This window comes from Trichosurus vulpecula, chromosome 9, assembly GCF_011100635.1.
Source record: "Trichosurus vulpecula isolate mTriVul1 chromosome 9, mTriVul1.pri, whole genome shotgun sequence".
NCBI classification, from domain to species: domain Eukaryota; kingdom Metazoa; phylum Chordata; class Mammalia; order Diprotodontia; family Phalangeridae; genus Trichosurus; species Trichosurus vulpecula.
In genome coordinates this window covers 147,954,600-147,972,138 of record NC_050581.1, presented here as the reverse complement: position 1 = coordinate 147,972,138, position 17,539 = coordinate 147,954,600, and the positions used below count along the sequence as shown (strand labels likewise).

Here is a 17,539-nt window from a genome sequence, read left to right as displayed (position 1 = left end):
GCCTTTGAAATCTCTTTTAACCACTAAAACTCTGAAGTGTTTGAACTACTGACATAGTCTAGTTCTAATAAAGTATGCCTAGAAAGTAATAAGGTACTCAATGCCCCAGTTTATTCTTCAAAGGAGAAACTGCAAACAGAGCAGAGAAAAGAAACAAGTGTTGATGTCTTGGCTACCAAAAAACACCGCAGACATTTATCTTGATCACAATACAGTCAGAAGGAAATTCATGAGGAAGTGTGCCAAAAGCCTTCAAATCTTCATTAACATTTTACACGTCCAAGGGTAAATGTTGAAACTGCCAGGCATTAAAATCCACATAAGAAAAAAGCTCAACAATCCAATCATTAGAACCTTCCAGTGTTTCTAGAGGGAATCTGGTATATTACACTGTATGTATTACAAAACAAAAAAATTTATAGCCTCTATTAAGGTTAGAATTTAAAGGACAGAGAAAATACTATTTGTTTATTGCTTATTCAACAACTAGCAGAGTTGTTTTCATCCCTAAAAAACAAAGGGACCGTATTTTGCGAGGAGCCTCAACTTCCTGTAGAGATACGCCTCCAAGAGAACAAAGGGAGAATCTGAATCCGGTGTCACTGGTTTCAGCAATTCTGACCCCCATCTCAACTCCTACCAAATATTTATCTGCTAAGGCAACCACCGCACATCCTAATTCTGAATATTAAAAGATGGATGCCCAAAGAACCTAAGAGGTTGCAACACCCATTTTTAAAACAGTATGTATGAGTGGTTGGGAAATTTAAGATTAGGTGAGTTGAATAGAAGAATGTAGGCAGATTACTGTAGAACCAGTTAAGCTGTGGAAAAATGTAACAGATAAGCAAGCAGCAGATCTCCAGTTGGCAAGGAGCTTTGGCAATGCCACAATGATTACAATGGTAAAACACAAACTTCAATGTTCCAAGTCAAGTCTGTCACCCACCTCCAAGCCAGGCCAATCTACAGCTCTGCTCAAAGGCACTTTGCAATAGTTACACTGAGCTGCTGGGCACCTTTGTAACAATCATTGAGTTCTCATATTCTAACAATATAGTTGTGTCTGGTTCTGCTTCTCACTCACAGTGCCATCCGTTTTTAAAAAGCTCTATAAAGTTTTAAAATGAGTATTTCCAACAGGTTTCTTAAAAGTCATCAGCTGAGTTCAAAAGATAAGGCACCTCCTGCTTAGTATCTACCACCTATTTGCCATCCTTCCCCTTTCCATAAGAAAAACAAATTGCTTGGATAATGTTTCAGAAGAATTGGAATTTTTTCCTATGGTACATGATGAAATGGAAAAGGGAAAAACCAAAGGCCCACAGAACACTTTTACAAAATAAAAAGCCCAGATGAACATCATCTCTATATGTAGCAGACAGAGAAACACGTTTTTCTCTAACAACTGGAAACACTGATACATGTAAAACATTCCTGTATTTGGACTTTCGCTGCACGTAATTTTTTTTTTGGTGGGGGATGGGGGAGGAGAGGAGGGCAATGTGGGTTAAATGACTTGCCCATGGTCACACGACTAAGTTCAAGTAACTCTTAGGAGGAAAGCTTAGCTCTAATGGATAGAAATGAAAATACTAACTAAAGGTTGCTAATACAGGAATATCAAACCCAAGAGGGCAGTCAGGCTAGCTTCCCCCACCCTACTGATTGCTGAACAAGGGCTGCTAAGTAGTAATACTAGGGTTTTATGGTGTTTTACCTCTGCACGGCAGCTGGAACAACTGCAGTAAAGGAACTAAAAGGTCTCCCCAGGAAGATCAGAGGTAGAATCCAGATTATGACCTGCAGTGACCCCTTCCCTAAAGATCAAACTTTCAACAAAGGAAGCTCACAAAAGCCAGCGGTGCCAGCAGGAAGCACCCACTTCCACCACCCCAAGCTGCTTACTAGAGAGAAAGAGAGGATTCTCCCTAGCTTGCCCAAATACCAGAGAGACATTCAAGTCCCTAAGTCAGGAGCGGGGAGGGACAGGGGGGAGCTCAAAGGAGAAGGGTGAAGTTTCAAGGAGGTCCTGTTAGGCTGTCCTGCCAGTGGAGCTGGTGACTTGATAGGCATGAGGATGTGGTGATAGCTTCTGCTGTGAGGGATGCAATGGGTCTTCAAGACCCAACTCTCCTCTGACATTCTGAGGTGAAAGCAGACAGTCCAGAGCCCAGTGTGTTCTTCACTCCAGTTTTTTTGCCGGTGCCCGGGTTCGAGCAATAAGGATAGGAACTATGGCCAGCAAGCCGATGGCCAGAGCCCAGAGGGGACGGTAAAAGAGCCAGCCGGCAGAAATTGTCAGCAGGGTCAGGGATGTAGCCACACAAAAGGCAAAGGCTTTCAGCCCGATGTTGACCAGGTCTCGGAAAAGCGGAAACCAGTCCACTGTGGGGAGACAGAGACAAGCATCTGGTTATCCAAACAGGGAGCTCAGTGGATCAGCCTCCTGCTAGGCCCTGTGCTTCAACACCTGAGGTTGAGGTCTGGGTATGAGCAGTTCTATGGGCACAGGTCCGGCCACCTGGGCATCTGAGCCAGCCTTGGAAGCGCTTTCTTTGTATCCGCACTTTCTTTGTATCTTTCTTTGTTAATAAATGCTAACTGACTAAGCATCCTTCCCAAAGCATGGGCTGCTGGGAGGGCTGCACACAGTGGTGACCAAAGCACAGAACATCCTCTGTGCGCCAAGGGGTGGCCTGGTTTTGAGCTGGAAGATCTGGTGAGGACCGGGTAAATCTGACTCCTCTGGATCAGTCTTGGATCCACTCTAAGAAAAGCTACGAATCCTGGACTGAAGCAGTGACTCGGGTCAGATTCTCACAGCTGTGGAAAGCACATGCCACGCTGTCTGTGACATCTCATCTCCCTTCTGGAGAATCTAACCTCCTTGAGAACACAGATCGTGTTTTACACTACTTTCTATCACTCACAGCACCGATCACCACAACAGTCAAACATTTGCTCAATGCAATGAGTGACTGGCCCTTCAACTCAAAGTCACCTTCCAAACTGCAGGGGGATTCTGGAGTTCCAGGGCCTTCCTGGCCCAGAACACAGACAAGATCAGCCTTTGGCAGGTACGGTCTTTCACCATCCCAGGCTTTTACACCCTGCTTTGGTCTCTTCAGTCACTGGACCAGCTTCTTTTTTTGTAAATCAGAGGTTGGATGAGATGGCCTCTAAGCTTTACAAACCCATGAACAGATCTGCATCCTTAAAGGGAACAAACCTACCCAGGGTATACAGGATCCGAGTCATCAGATTGATGCCCACAAACATGGCCATCCAGCCAGCACCTCGAAAGCCCCAGGTTTTCATTGTGTTGCTTTGATGTTCTCTCTGGAACACCTCCTGAAAGGTAAACATCAATTAATCCTCTGGCAAGGGAAGGCTGAGGGGTCGTTGTCTCATACTGTAGTAAGAAAAGCGCACATTTCTATAGCACTGTGTTTATGAAATGCTTTTCTTACAACGGCCCCAGGAGGGAAGCAACAACAGCAGTATCCCCATTCCACAGATTAGGAAACCGAGTCACAGAGCTATTAAGTAACTTTCCCAGCATCACAGAGCTAGGAAATGTAGGAGCTGGAACTCAAATTCAGGTCTTCTCTAAGATCAATATCCTTTTTCCACTAGACCACGAGGCACAGATAAGGAAAACAGGAACTTGCTCACCAAATTGCAAAATACTGGGACAACGGTCTATGCTGTGAAAGTTGAATAAAGCAGGTCCAAGCCCAGTGAACGGTCACTGATTACCCCACGTGGCCATTACTTGCCATCTGGGGTAATATACTTGAAGTACTGATGATCCCTCAAGAGGTGGCATGGGCGAGAAAGAGAGGCAAGGAAAGTGTGGAGCACCCGACTGATAAAGAATAAAATAGATACAAGAGAACCGCGGCTGGATATTAACTTCAACCTAAACCATGTCCAAGCCTGCCTCAGGGCCACCATGAGCAGCAGGCCCTGAGCCAGAGGGAACCAGTACGGTGATTCTGATGGCCTCTTGCCTCATCAGAGCTCCCAAGCCGTGGGCCACAGGGCCCAGGAGACTTTCCCAAATTCCTGGATCAAAAGAGGCTCCAAATCCCAGAATGAGGAGGCATACATCAAGAGGAGGCCAGGAAGAAAGGAAATCTCTACCGTCAACAGCTTCCTTTAAACACCAGCCACGCTTTAGCCATGATCTGTTACTTGAACGTTTATCACTCAGGCCAAATCCCACATTTATATCTTCCCAAATAAAGTTTCCTGAATACACAATCTCTTCGGGGTGTGGAACTACCCAGGGAAGCTGGACCATCCAGGAATTCAGACTCCCATCAGCCACACAACTGCTCTAAGTCTTTCCTCACTGCTGAAAATCGTCCCCTCCTCTACCCCAGCCTCCCACTCCCAAAGTTCAGGCTGTGAACGAGCTGCAGGAGGGAAGTGGCCTTGAGAACCAGGCTCCTGTCACAGTGGGAGGCGGACACTGGCCACTGCCTGTGTGGCGTCTGTCTGGGTTAACCATGAAGAGGGATAGGGCAATTAACACCCGTTCCTCTGTACTGAATTGGTGGGTGAGCAAACAATCGGAGAAAGTCCTTGCACTGGGTAGGACATAAGGAAAAGCCTATTTGGCTTCCTACTTTTAGTAATGCCTGAAAAACTGAAAGCCTTGGCCCTTGGCAGTCTGTGCCAGTGGAAAGCATGACTCATGCTGGGGCAGGCACACAGAGGACGAGCTAGAACTGGGGGAGGTGGGGCATCCTGCAGGGTCCACCCAAGCAATGCTGGTAACAAACACAGCCATCTCAGCCTGACGCTCTCCTGACTCATCCGGGACAACCCACCACCCCAGGGCCTTCCAACCCAAGTGAAAGGAAAAGGGTTTCTCTTTCCCAAGACCTGCCTTTTCAGTAACATTCAACAGCCTGCCTAGGGGCAAGCCAGCAAGCACGCTGAAGGGCTGATCATGAGGATCCTTCACATCTTGGCAGCTCTTCACACTCTTCATATTGTGAAATTTCATTTGTCCTTATAACACACCCATACGGTCTATTAAAACAGGCACCATCACCCCCCAGATGGCGCAGAGAGATGAAGTTTACAAGGTTCATGGATCTGTGAGACCACCTGTTCCAATCCACATTTTACAGATAATAAAATCAAGACCCAGAAGTATAGAAACTGTCTCAATGTCCCCCAGGGAGTAGAGCAGCAGAACCACCAGCATTTGAACCCAGGTTCTCAGATTCCGCATCAGTGCTGTGCCCACCATACACTCCTGCTTCTTTGACCCTGAGGTCCAGGGGACAAGCCAGGTGTCAGAGCTGGGAGTCTAACTCCAAACCCACGGCTTTTTAGTCTCACCTTTCCTGACCCCAGCAGAAGGCACTCACCTCTGCAGTGAAATCTCCATGGTGCAGAAGAAGCAGGGTGTCCCCAGACTTGGTGGTATATGGGACCAACTGGTCTCCACGCTGGCGAGCAATCACAGTGACCTGAAGAGGAGCAGGCAGGCAAGAGAGGGAAAGATGGGGCTCACCTCTTTTCACCTAGAGCTCTGCTACATCCACTTCTATCTAACTACCCTGGTGAGGGGAAGACAGCCAGCTGTAAACTATTAACAAGCAATTCTCAAGCGTCCACTATGGGCCAGGCACTGGAGATAGGAAGACAAAAATGAAACACTCTCTGTCCTCAAGGGGGCAACAACCAGTACACATAAGTATTATACAAAATAATTTGTTAACTTGGGGGCAGGAGGCACTAACATCTGGGAGCATCACAGAGGCAGAGGTGGGGACCGAGCGCATCCCAGGCATGCACACCAGGCACAGGGGAGTGCCCAGGTGAGACAGCAGGAAGGCCAGTATAGCTAGCCTCGGGAGTGTGCCAAGTGATGTATAACAAAGCTGGATCTGATCTAATGCTAACAGGGAGCCCCTAGAGTTTGTGGAGGAGAAGAGTGACATCAGATCCTGGCTTAGCTGGGAGAGGAAAGAGACCGAAGGCAAGGAAACCAGCTAAGAAGCTACGGAGCGTTTGCTTTTCTGGAACTAAGTTAAGTTACCACGTGAGCTGGGCCCAGGTTGGGGTCATCACCACTCAGGCCTGCATAGGAAAAGGCAACTCGTACATCTCCAACCTAGGAATACAGAGAAAGACAGACTCTAAGTTAGCAGAAAATGGCCTAGGGACTGGGGGCTGGCTTTGGGACTGTGCCCAGGGAGGAGTGGGGAGGAAGCCAGGTGAGGAATGCCAGCAGGATCAGGAACCTAAAGGAGGCTGGCAGTATGGAGCACTACGTGACCCTTCATCTTTAAAAGGTTTCCACTCTACAAGCAGACATTTAACCTTCGCTGCTAGAGGTGGCGGCTCTTAGGTCACAGTTTGGCACAGGTTTGCACACCAAAGCCTTGGGCTTACTTCTGGATACTTGGGGTTCTCGCTGTGATAGAAGTAGTCTCCCCGTCGGAGGATGTCGACGTGAGGGTCCTCCATGTGGGCCAGGCTCAGTGGTTTGAAGTTGTCAATTTTGTCAATGAGGCCTGAACAAAATGAAGCAGTTTGTCATGTCAAAGGATTTAAAAAGAAAACAGCCCTTAGAACAGTCCACAAGAAACCCAAGAGGTTCAGAGATGGGGGGCACACAGTCTGCTGTGGGAACTCAGCCATGATGCTATTGATGATGACAACATGGCAGGGGGAGCGGGAGGGGCCACCATATCACTGCTCTCAGGGGACTGAAGGCGCCCTTAGTTTCCTGACAGTGGGACTGCAAAGTGGTCCTCTAACTTTTTTTGCTCTCGGCATAGCAGCATCTGCCACGAGGAAGCAAGGCACGTTAAACAGATGGGTGGGAAGGGGAGGGAAAGGACTTCCTTCTTCCGTGGTGTAGGGCTTCTCCTTATCATCATAGCCTGAGGAGGAAGGCTCAAATATGCAGCTTTCCTCCAAGAAAAACAGCTGGTTTTTTTTTCTTTGCAAGCTCAAGGTCCAACGTATTTTGATGTCAGTGTGTAAATGTAATAGGAAAGTTTTATCTACTTTTGCAAATTCTGTATCTGCAATATTATGTACACCAAGGAAGAAAAAAACTATCTGAAACAAAATTATTTTTAAGTTTCTTTTACCTGCCACAAAACTTAACATCTAAAATTCTGTAGCACACCCAGCAAAGACTTGAGGCCTAACCTTTGAGAACAACTGGCAGAGCAGAAAGATCAGGAGGGTGCTCGGCTGACATTTTAGTGAAATCCAAACGTTCTTGGTAAAACCTACCCAGCCCTAAGAGGATGCTTACCTGCAGAAAGGAAGAACCTGCCAATCTGAACAAAGGGTGCAACGGCAGTGAAGGACTCCACAGCCATTGCACTGGAAGGAAAAGAAAGGGTCAGAGAGGCCACAACACACTGCAGGGTCTCCACTGTCCCCCTCCCCATGCCCACATCATCATGGAAGGCCTGCTTCCTCCTAGAGATACAGCCGTCACCAAGGAATGGAGGAACAAGGCATTTCTCATGCACCAGCCCCATCCACCCCCCATCCACCACCACTCTCAGCAGTGGGCATGTGCATGCCCACTTCGTGCAGGAACACTACAACCCAGACAGCTCAACCAACTGCCCAAGCATCCACTTTTCAATTTGCTTCGGAACTCTGCTAGGAATTGGCTTGAGCTTTTTAGAAGGCAGGACTATAAAGATTTGTCATCTTTTTTTTTGTCCTGGAGGAGACAACCAGAATGGTAGACCTGAGAAGCAACTCTGGGCTCATCTAGTGCAACCTTTTTATTTAAAATCTTTTCATCGATATTCATTGGTGAGATTGGTCAATAGCTCTCTTTCTCTTGCTTGGATATCAGAACCACGTCTGTTTCAGAAAAGGAATATGGCAAAGTGCTTTTTCTATTTTTGAAACTAATTTTTGAAGCATAAGGACCAATGGCTCTCCTATACGCTTGTTGGAATTCATTCCAATTCCTGCATTTTACAGATAAAAAAAAGTCCCTGAAAGGGAAGTGATTTGTGCAAGATCACACAGTAAATTAGGGGGAGAGTGAGTATAAGCCCAGGTTACTTGACTTCTTCTATAATACTCTTTCCCTATACTAGAAGAGCATCAGAAAGAAAAGAGGTATCCGATATAAGGATTTTAAAGCTCTTTTAGCTAAATATTTATCTAGCACCTTCCTTAGGAGGAGCCCAAAATATTGACATAATTTTCCTTAGTTTTGTTTTTCTCCAACACTTAAGCAAGTAATCCTCACTCTCCAAGAAAAACAGGCAAGCAAGATGGCCCATACTCAGGCCTGAAGTTTAAAATAAAACCCACATCTTTCCTCTTGGTCCAGCATTCTACCCACTTGGCCTCAAGCCCTTGCCCTCTATTCACCTGGGATTTTTATGCCCAATCTCTCGGTCAAAGTTCCTGCTGTTCACAATTTCTGATTTCCACTCAGTATCTGAGAAAAGAAAAAAAAAAAACAACTTTGAGGAGCAATGCCATGATGGCCTGCATTATGTTTTTCTAAATACAGTAGTTTCAGACTCATTATCTCATATAACTCTCTAAGTCAGGCAGATGCTATGGATCCCAACTTGAGCAAGTCTGTCAGCTGACCTCAGCCTCTTGGTGTGATCCCTTCCATCAGAGCTGGAGCTCTGGGCTGGAACCTGCAGGGCTGGAGCCCAGGACCCCCTCAACCATCTCAGGGCTGCGCAGGCACCACTGTGTTTTCCCATCCAAATCCCTCGCCCTTAGCTCACTAATCAAAAGAGAGACACTTCCTTTCAGGCCTTCCCAAACTTCTACCAGCATCCTATCAAAAGGGATCTAAAGTGTGGACAACGGACACATTTCCTCCACTTTAAAGTCATGGACACCATACAATCTCACAGGGAAAAGTGGGAAAATGATATTGTAAATTAATAATCTCATTTTCTTGCAGAAACAACAGCAAAAACCTGCCTCTCCCACCACATTTGTGTGACGCATGCCATCAAGCTCCTTATTCCTAGAAATAAAGTCTTAAATAGTGGAAGAACAATGTGTGAAGTCGTTGGGTGCTGTTTTATGAAATGACTGTTAAGTCAGGTTGTGTGCTTTGTTCTAAGCAGGCTCATTTACTTTCATTCAGGTGTGGAGGCCTGGTGAGGCTGCAGTTAACACAGCCAGACCAGGAGGCTTCTGTGGCGGTGGTGATGGCGCCCTGGGCCGCTGATCTCTCACAAGACCCTGGATCCCACCTCTTTGGTCCTGTTTCCTCCTCCGTAAAATGAGCAGGTCTGAACAGGTGGGTTTTAAAATCCCTTCTAGCATTCTCATTCCCACAAGGACCTTACACTGCAAATCTCTATTTCCCAGTGAAGAGAGTGTCGAGATGCTCACACACTACTTCTTATATCCATTTGTTCACCCAAATGTTCCATAAACAAAAGGGATCTAATGTGTGGAGAATACTGGTCCCTCGGAGCCTGCCTTCCAACTTGAGGGTAATTCTCTCCTACAGCAGGAATAGAAAGGGGCCCCAGAGCTTCAGTGCCATAGCATGAAGACAGCCATGAGCTGAGCTCCTCAGGAAAAGGCAGGCTCAGGCCCCATTAGGGCTCGACACAGTGTTGAAACACTCAATGAGTCTTAACCACAACAGTCGTGGAGTGCACAAAGAAGTCAGAATCTGCAGCAGAGCCTTCAGCCCCTGGATCCAGAGACACGGCCTGCAAGCCTACTTACTGTAAGTGTATCTCCTCTCTGTCTTCACTTGGCCGTCCTCTGTGTACTCTCTGCAATAGGAAACACGAACATAGCAAGCATGGTCAGACCCAAGCACAAGCATCAGCACAAAAACACCATCATTGCACCTGCCCCAGAACACACACAGGGGTCTGTTTTCTGTCCCACATTATGTGGCACTTGGGGCCAACACTCCAATGGGGGTGAGCAGGGAGTCAGTACCTTAGGTTCAGCCAGATGGGGCAAAAGGATACAGAATCACTGCTAATAGAGTCCAAAGTAGCAAATCTGCTGTTTTAAACACGTTTCCATAAGAAGTAAATAGAGTTTGAATTCATGGAGAAGCCATTTACAAACAGTAGCAGAAATGTGATAATTCACTGACGGAGAAAAAAATTCCTGATGAGAGTACAGCCTTGGATCGAAAAGTGTAGCTAATGAGCTGCCAGGGGCTACCAAGGCACCAAGATACATGCTGGAGCTAAGAATTCCAAACAGAATCCACACCAACTCTAATCATCTCAGGGTCAGGGATCAACATCAGGGAGATGGCCCACTGCAAATGCACCCACAGGCTGGGTCACAAAGGATCTTAATACAAGTAGAAGAGATTTCTCTTCTTCAAGGGCTGCAGAAAACAGTTACTTGCAAAGCCTGCTTTGGAGAACCATTTGGGAGGGAGACTGGGTCGGGCCAAAGAGCGGATGGCTCCAACGGGGCTAGTGCACAAACATCCCCAGGGAACCGTGGGGTGATGCCAGAAGGAAAGAGGAGGGGAAGCGGCACCTTTAGGACCAACTCATAGATGAGTTCCTTCTCACTGGGGCTCTGGAGGGAAGATCAGACTAGGCCTGGGCCACGGCCAAGGAGCCAGGAGAAGGCACCACAAAAACAACAGCAAGACAGAAAACATTGGGCTCCAAATCCAGGTTCTGCCATCTCCTTCCTGGCTGACCCTGAGCAAGGGACTTCACCTATCTGGGCCTCAGTTTCACCTGTCCAATAAGGAGGTTGGGCTAGACCAGGAGTGAGGAACCTGCAGCCTCAAGGCCACAGGTGGCCCTCTAGGTCCTCAAGTGTGGCCCTTTGACTGAATCCAAACTTCACAGAACAAATCCCCTGAATAAAAGGATTTGTTCTATAAAATTTGCACTCAGTCAAAAGGCCACATGTGGCCCAGAGGCTCCCTAGTCCTGGGCTAGACCATCTCCAAGAAGCCTTCTAACTCTATGAACCAGCAGGGTGCAGAAGAGAGAGCTCCTACCTCCCCAACCACCCCCACCCCCACCCCCTTCTGACTTTATTTCCCTATACTCCCCTGCACAAACCTCCCCTAGCAGCCAAATGACTGAGTCATTCCCTGAACCTGACACTCGTCTCCTGTCCGTGCTGTGACATGAGCCCTTCTCTGGACGTGGTGGATCTGGGGTGCAGCCACTCTGCCCTCCCTGCCTCCTGAGCTTCTTGTTCTGGGCTGCCTTGGTTCTCCTGGGACCTTGCTTATTATGGTACAGCCCACCCCTCACCCAAGCAAAATGTAAGCTCTTTGAGAGAAGGGCCTGTTTCACTTTTGTCTTTACACCCCTAAAGCACCTTGCAGAAAACAGGCATTTAATGCCTAGGGGGTGGGGGTAGGGGGCAGATGGCAGTGTGGATGAGGCCTTTCCTATGCCATAAATGGCTGATCCATTTGTCTGTTCTTGTAACCCAACTGTAGTGCCCCTCTGATCAATTGGGAGATTAATGTGCTGTTCGTGGAACACAGAAGGGGAGAGGATAGAGGAAACCTCTTGGTCTTTGCCTGGAGGAGGATCTGAGGCCAGGCAACCCCAGCACACCAAGGGAAGCAGGAGCATTTAAGAAACTGAAAGCGGCACTGACAAGTTGCAATGTGGGCTACGAGACCCACCCACCCCAGCAGGATGAGGGCCCCCATTCACCTGGACTCTTCTGACTCCACCCACTGGTACATCTCCACTTGTCGCTTCAATTTCACTGCAGGGATGAAGACCCCATAGTTGGGATCAGACAAGAGCTTTAAAAGAATGAGAAGAATAAGTTAGCCCAGACCTGAGATCCCAAGGAACCCAAATCAGAGCCATGGGCTGGAGAAGCTACTAAACCTGAATGCCACTTAATTCTTCCAAAGACACCCCAAAAATGTCTAACCTGGGGCAGGGGAGGGGAGTTGTTTTGAAGAAAATAATGTTTGCTTTCAAAATTATATGTTTTTATCTCAAGTTTTGACCATAAACCTCAAAGTACAGCCCTTGAAAAAGGCTCAGTCTGTGAACTATGACCACCCCCCGGCCTCAGGAAGCCTCCACTAGTCAGCTTTTCCCTTTGCAGTCTTGCACAACCAAAAACTAGGTGACATTATTATACTATCCATAATGATGATATGGAGGGTGGTCCTAAAGTGTTTTTCAACCCACCAAAGACAAAACAGAAGGCAGATGCACTGTGGTAGAAAGGCCCTGAACGTGCAGACTCACTCCCTGCTCTGCTCCTCAGGAGGGGAAGCGGACCCTTGCTGTGTGTGACCTTGGAGGAGTGCTTCCCCCTCTCTGGGCCTCAGGTCTCTTATCTGTAAAGTGCGAGGGTGGAAGCTACAAATCTGTGATCCTCTAACTGGCAGCACCAGATGACCTGGGTCTGAGCCTGGCTACAGCATTTACAAGCTGTGTGGCAAGGAGGAAGTTCCCTTCCCTCAGTCTCTTCACCAGGAAAAGGGGGATAATCTTTGTACCACCTGCTTCATAAGAGTGCATAAGAACTAAATCTGATAACGTATAAAGTGCTTTGTAAGCTGTGAACTGATATATATATAAATGTGAGCTATTAGTATTCAGTCTAGTTTTATTGCTAAATGTATTTTATTTCTTTGAAAACTGGCAATCCAAGAAGAGAAAATGAAAAATGCCTCCTTCCTCAAGGTGGAGAGGCCAGAACATGACGTCTGTTGTTGGACATTATTTCTACATTGGTTGTTTTTGCTTATTTTTTTTCTTTGTCACATGGGAACATTCAATGGAGGGTAGGGGGGGAAGCGTGAAAAATAACTGTAATATAAAGACAAGGCATCAACAAAAGTTCTTATTAAAAAGAAAGAAAATGGCCAATCCATATTTGGCCCATGTGGCCATTCAGAATCGCAGCATGTTAGCACTAGAAGAGATCTCAGAGATAGTCTCTTCCCTAGGAAAGAAGGCATTCCCTCAGAATTACACAGTGCTTCTGACTCTAAGACCACGGTTCTTTGCCCCCCACACCACAACCCCTGCCCCAAAGGAATTTATAATGTTTGAAAAGCAGCTCACATTTATATGGTGCTTTAATGTTTATAAAGCATTTTAGGACACACGTGCATACATAAATACACACACGTGAAATAATAAATGACAATACAGTTGTCACGACACGAGCTCTTAGGATGAGCTGACAGGACACAAACATGAAACTGAGAGAAGAGAGGTCAAAGATGCAGGGCCAGATGCGGCAGAAGCGCAGGGAAAGAGGCAATGGCTTTACCTTGGATGTCCGGAGGGAGCCGATCAAGTGCACGAGTCTGCCCTCATTCTCTGGGGCCACACTGTGGATGTTGCTAAGGGGAACCACAAGCGAGAGCCCCTCAGCAAGAGAAGTTGCTGTCCTCAAGGCCCGGCCCTACGATGGAGGAAGAGAAGGAGATGAGAAGGCGTAGTAGGCACTGCCCACCCGCTGCTCTCTGTAGTGCATCAGTGTGAAGTTGGAGAACCCTGGGCATTTATTATGAACACAGGGATCAAGTCAGGTTAGTGACCTGAGTAAGTGATTCACCCGATGGAATGTTCTCACCCATAATAGATTTATTTGCCTAATTGTCCTAGAACCCCTAAAAGCCTGGAAACTCTACGAGGGTGGGGACTGTGGCTTCTCTGGAGTTTTGAAGTTTCCAGCTGCTGCTAATAGAAGGCTCTGCATACATACGGACTTGCTGTCCAATCTAACAGTTTGTCCGGTACATGAAGAACTAAATCACAACGAATGCACAGTATATGCACTCATTCCACAAACCTTTATTAAATACAGTACTCTGCACAGAGGAAGCAATTAATGCCTTTCAACTGGAGAAACTTTTATCCTCAACAAAGTCGACGCACATTTATTAAGGGCCTGTGATGTCCTAAGAATGAGGGGCAGAAGGGGAGGTGGGAGAGAGAAGGAAGAAATGAAAAGACAGATGAAGTCTGGTCTGTTCAAAGGGAGAGGGCCCATTCCCTTAGAGGCTAAGACAGACTAAGAACAGGAACCCAAGCACATACTCATTGCTTTCCTAGCCCTCAGTCAAGCTTCCCTGCTCCCAGGACTTGGTCCATGTTGAGGCCTGTGCCTGAAACAGCCATCCTCCAGCCTCTCTTTAAAGCCATTTTAGATCCTGCCTTCTTCTTAGCCTTCCCAAATCTCTCTACCTATTCCCCTTCCGTGCATGCTGAATACCAATCTTATGTGTTATTTTGGGTTATCCCAATTTGTACATGTCACACGAATACCCTCATCACCCACCAGAACTGTCTTGTCTAAACTCTCTACTTTGTCAACGCCTGGCACAGGGCAAGAGCCCCCAGCAGGTGCACATTACTGAACGAGGAGCTATAGTGCCAGTAGAATGCCCGGGGCTGTAAAGGATGAGGGGAAGGAGCTTCCAACCAGCTCCGATCATTCTCACGCCCTCCTCTCCTGCTGTCTGCTAGCTGCGTCTTTCCCATTCCGGGGAGGGGAAAAGGGCTTGGGCTATTTTCACCCACTCAGCAGTAGAAGAGAATCAAAGCCTTTCACAACACCATCCCCCTCCTTTGGCCTCCCACCAATGTCTGCGCACATTCAGAGAACAGGCAACTATTTAAATTTTGTGGAGGATACAGGACCAGCCTATTGGCTACACCTTTTTTCTAGAATGGCTACCTTTTTCCAAGCAGGCCACAAGAATAAGCTGCTTTTTTTCTCTCTCGCAGTGACCAGAAAGACCCTGAAGGGACAGGACAAAGGCGGAGATGGCCCTCTGATGAGACAACAGGAACCGGCTGCTTCAGGAGAGCCTGGCCATAGCAGCATTTCAACACAGGTGCCATATCCCAGGAAGAAGTGGTTCCCTCAGGAGCGCTGACCACTCCCAAAGTACAAGTGTATTAATGGATCCAAGGTGTCTCTACTAACTTCCATGAGATTCTCCCTTTCTTCTCCCTACCCCAAAGTTCTCCCAATAGAGTGGTGGGAACAGAAGCAATTCAGTCAACAAATTTTTAAATATGTTTCTCAAGTCTGCAAAGAAATATCATGACGCCCCTAACATCCTCTTCTTTACCAACACCTTTGGCGTCAGTATACTTTTCCCCATTTTGCTAGAATGACAGCAACTTCTCTCTTCCTGTGATTCACCACACCGAGTTTTATATAAATCCCAGAGGCAGGTATGGACCCTAGAAAGGGGGCTTAAGAGAGAGACATAGTTAAAAAGACAAGGGAGAGAAGAGAAGAGTCATTCAAAGTGGTGCGGGATGTTAATCTTCACCTCTACCACCTTTCTACTTCACTGTCCCTCTCTTCAGCATCCCACCTGCAAACTCCAAGCCTTACTAACTCAAGAAACTGAGGAATAAGCAGACCTCCACAGCTGTCTTCCCAGCTCTCAGTGTTACATAAGCTGAGAATGAAGCCATGGGGCCTTTGGGAAGGGGGAGTTTCTAGGCAAGTGTCCAGCTCCCATGATGCTCCAGGAGAGACTCAGGCGGGGAAAGGCAATGCTGATGCTCTGGTGGCTCACCTCATTAGTAAAGATCAGGTAGAAGGAAAGTAAAAATGTCATCAGTCCAACAAACATGCCTCCCGACGTTTCACTGAGACGCTCCAAGAAGCCCGGCTGCCGCTCAGCTGTAATTTTGACATGTTCTTTTCTGTTACTTGTATCGGAGTACTAGAAAAGGAGGAGCAGATACAAAACATATACAGATATTATACACATATCATAGTACTAATCAATCTGTGATTAATTTAAAATCCATTAGGAATCATTAGCATAGTTATAAGAATGCATGCTATTCAATTTTTTTCCACTACAACACCTAAGCTTCTGTTTCCCACAGCTGTTTACAAAGTGTGAAGACTACATTACCTAACAACATTATGGCACACAATTGTAATAATAACAAACGGCTTGTGCACTTTGTAATACAGCCTCCACATATGCCTATATCCCCATTTTCCAAATGAGCAAACTGAGGCTAACAGTGGTGGAGCAATCTGCCAAATGGCTCGACAGCGTCAGAACCAGGATTCAACTCCAGACCTTCCGAGCACATGAGAAGAACTTCTGCACAACCTGCGGACTAGGTGATGAAGTGCTGCCTACAAGGATGCTCCCTCTAGAGATCAAGGCCAGGGCCTGCATCCCAAGACAGTCCAGAAGGAATCTCACCATGCAGGGTACCGCTAGCCTCGGAGGTGCACACATCCTGCTCTCGGAGCCTTCGTTCATTCGTCCACAAAACAGGGATGGTGACGTGTGCATTACCTACCTCACAGAGCTTCCGTAGGAGTCCCAGGATAAAACGGACGTGAACGAGCTGTCTCTGAGGCTGTGACAGGCTATGAAAGCGCACAACAGCCAGCCCAGTAGTGAGGGCCCTGGGGGGGTCACAGGATGGACCTGAGAAAGTCTCTCATCCCCTCATCAAGAGAAAGAAATTCCCCTAGTCTTAGAGGAGGGCAACGGAAGAACACAGCCCAGGACTTTGCTCCCCTACACAGTGCCTTGAGGGAAAGCAATCCCAGAACCTAGCTCAGGCTATAGATGATACATTTAGAGCTGGAAGGGATCTCCACCCATCACTGGGTCTAACCTCATTTTACAGATGAAGAAACTGAGTCACAAAGAGGTGAAGAAACGTGTTCAAAGTCACATAGATAGTAGGTAAGAGGGCCGGGATTTGAACTCAGGACCTCTGACTCTAAAACCAGCCCTTTCTCCATCACCTTTGGCATTACATGCCAATTTTATCATCCCGACCATAATAAGGGCTGTCATGGCGCCTTGCTCAATCTGAGTCTGTTTCTACAGCAATACAATAACTGACACGCAGCACTTGTAGTTTTCATACATTACTGCATTGCCGCACCAAGACCCCATTTTCCAGGTGAGCAAACTAAGTCTTAGAGAAGTTAAGTGACTTGCCCATGAACAGTTAGTATCAGAGGTGAGATATGGACTCAGATCTTCCTGATGCTCAAGCCCAGGACTCCAGCCGGCCCCTTAGGTCATGCATGCGGCCTCACAATGCTCACACTGCCTACCTCACAAGATACCTGTGAGGAAGGTGATCTGTGAGACAGAAAGCCCTCCGTGAATGTGCCTGGTGACTAACACCGGCTTCCACAGCATGGAGGGCTCAGGGCCCTGTACCTAGTAAGCACCAGGTCAAGGGGGCTGGAACTAAACTTAACCAACCCACATCACAAGGCAGCAGCTGTGGGGCAGTGAAACAGCCCTAGAGCTGAAATCAGAAGACTTGGCTTCAGAGACTTCACCTGCAAACTCTTATTTAATTTTACAAATCATATTTTTTCTAAAAACAGTCCAGTGAGGGAGTCAATGACTTGTTTTTGTATCACAGAATCACTGACAGAAGCACAGATTTAGAGGTTGGAAGCCAAAAAGTCCACTCCCTCTCCCCATTTTACAGGTGGAACAATGGAGACATAAAGCTGTTCAGTGACTTGTCCAGGACCTTGTTGCCAGTAAGGATGGAAGGAAGAAAGGAATAAGCATTTATAT

At 47.1% G+C, this 17,539-nt stretch overlaps 1 protein-coding gene across 1 annotated transcript in view; it reads right to left on the bottom strand.

Moving 5' to 3' along the window:
* Positions 1–89: 89 nt before the first annotated feature.
* Positions 90–17,539, bottom strand: part of TMEM43 (transmembrane protein 43) — a 19,719-nt gene continuing 2,269 nt past the window's right edge. Inside the window, exons 2-12 of the mRNA XM_036738097.1 lie at positions 15,533–15,682; positions 13,261–13,395; positions 11,670–11,764; positions 9,730–9,779; positions 8,389–8,458; positions 7,298–7,368; positions 6,421–6,542; positions 6,065–6,139; positions 5,391–5,492; positions 3,237–3,354; positions 90–2,388 (exon numbers count right to left, since the gene is read on the bottom strand). Coding sequence (XP_036593992.1) covers positions 2,186–2,388; positions 3,237–3,354; positions 5,391–5,492; positions 6,065–6,139; positions 6,421–6,542; positions 7,298–7,368; positions 8,389–8,458; positions 9,730–9,779; positions 11,670–11,764; positions 13,261–13,395; positions 15,533–15,682 — 1,191 coding nt within the window. The 3' untranslated portion in view covers positions 90–2,185. The remainder of the gene's footprint in view (positions 2,389–3,236; positions 3,355–5,390; positions 5,493–6,064; positions 6,140–6,420; positions 6,543–7,297; positions 7,369–8,388; positions 8,459–9,729; positions 9,780–11,669; positions 11,765–13,260; positions 13,396–15,532; positions 15,683–17,539) is intronic.